Genomic DNA, 1,691 nt, shown 5'->3' on the forward strand with positions numbered 1-1,691 from the left:
TCCCCTTCCCCTGGGGCTGGGGGCTGAGGTCCCCGGGAGGGCTCCCACCATGGCCCCAGTGGGCAAAGGGCTCCAAGAAGCCCAGCCTGGGTGCCCTGCGGTAGCCACCTGGGCACCTCTACCAGCCCCGGTGAGGGATGCACAGCCTCGGGATTGACGCCACCCTCCAGCCCCATTTCTCTGGGACTAAAGGCGCAAATGGGCCCCACAGAGGAGGAATGCAAAAGAAGACGCCCATCATCATCATCATCAACAGCAGCAGCAGCAGGGAGGAGATGTCCCTCATAGCTGCTGAGAGGCTGCGGGGAGAACGGCATGGGGCCAGGAAAGGATGTGGTGCAGCGCTGGGGACATGGGGGAGGCTCCCATGCTTCATGCTCCCAGCAGCTTCTTGACCATGTAGCCTGGCATGCTGTAGAGAAAGAGGGCGATCATGATGAGGAGCAGCAGCGCCAGCACGATTTTGATGATGAGCCACTTGTAGCGCGTGCAGATGAGGTATTTGATGGACTTGAGTGGGTTCAGGAACCAGATGAAGGACGTGTCCGGGCGGCTGCAGGGGAAGCAAATACGTGTCACGAATGCCACGGCCGTGGAGAAGGGATGCACGGCCGGCAGTGCAACAATGGGCATGGAGGGCAAGGGGAGGTGCAGGATCCCCTTCCCTGGGTAAGCTGCACAGAGTGAAAGAGCCCAACCAGGAGGATCAGGAGGGTGGACAAGGGGAGTCAGCATGACACGTGCCAGATGGAGTAATGCAGGCTGCTGAGGGAGCATGAGGATTCCAGTTGAAGCTGGAAGGTGGCGGTGAGGGCTGGAGGGGAGGAGGAGGAGGTGGAGGCCAAAGAAAGGGGATGGAACCAAGAAAAGAGGCAGAGGAGGAATAGAGAAAGGAAAAGCAGTGGGCAGCGAATAGCAGACAATGTGGGGAGCAGTAGAGATGGCTCTGCCCCTAACCCTCATGCCTACAGCCCCCTCCTTGTCTCCCCATGCCTGGCTCCCTCCCCGGAGAGCACCCCACAGCATCTCCCAGGAACCCAGGTGCCTGCTGGGGAGCGGGTTTTCCTACTTACTTGGGCTTCTCCAGGGGATCGGGCTCATTGCGAGCCAGCCCGGCGGGGGATTTCTCTGCCTCCTCTGCCGTCAGAAGGTGCAGTTCAGCCTCGACTTTCCCCTGCAGGGAGCAGAGAGTTGTGCTGAGACTTGGGCAGTGCACCCCACAGCATCTCCCAGGAACCCAGGTGCCTGCTGGGGAGCGGGTTTTCCTACTTACTTGGGCTTCTCCAGGGGATCGGGCTCATTGCGAGCCAGCCCGGCGGGGGATTTCTCTGCCTCCTCTGCCGTCAGAAGGTGCAGTTCAGCCTCGACTTTCCCCTGCAGGGAGCAGAGAGTTGTGCTGAGACTTGGGCAGTGCCTCCCACCTCAGGCCCCCAAGACACGGTGACAGAGGGGGCCTGAGGGAACAGAGGCAAGTGCAGGGGGGTGGAGGGTGTCTGCAGAGTGCAGGATGCAAAAATCCCTCCCTTTTCCCCTTCCTTACGGTGATCTCCAGCTCATCATTCTCATCTCTGGCCACGAATGGCCACCAGCCCTTCACCCGCTTCTGCTTGAAGATGGAGACCATGGGCAGCTCTGCCTCGTTCGTCACCATCTCCAGGCTGCACTGTTTCGATGTCTTGGCTCCCCCGGGG

The 1,691-nt window shown here is 60.6% G+C and overlaps 1 protein-coding gene across 1 annotated transcript in view; it reads right to left on the bottom strand.

The window, feature by feature from the left end:
- Positions 1-372: 372 nt before the first annotated feature.
- LOC104627288 (otoferlin-like) overlaps positions 373-1,691 on the bottom strand; it is a gene marked incomplete at its 5' end in the record, with an annotated part of 16,757 nt that continues 15,438 nt past the window's right edge. Inside the window, 3 exons of the mRNA XM_010295436.1 lie at positions 373-553; positions 1,274-1,374; positions 1,541-1,691. The exon at positions 1,541-1,691 is cut by the window's right edge and continues 5 nt beyond it. Of these exons, the coding sequence (XP_010293738.1) occupies positions 373-553; positions 1,274-1,374; positions 1,541-1,691 (433 nt within the window). The remainder of the gene's footprint in view (positions 554-1,273; positions 1,375-1,540) is intronic.

This window comes from Phaethon lepturus, unplaced genomic scaffold, assembly GCF_000687285.1.
Source record: "Phaethon lepturus isolate BGI_N335 unplaced genomic scaffold, ASM68728v1 scaffold40599, whole genome shotgun sequence".
NCBI classification, from domain to species: Eukaryota; Metazoa; Chordata; class Aves; order Phaethontiformes; family Phaethontidae; genus Phaethon; species Phaethon lepturus.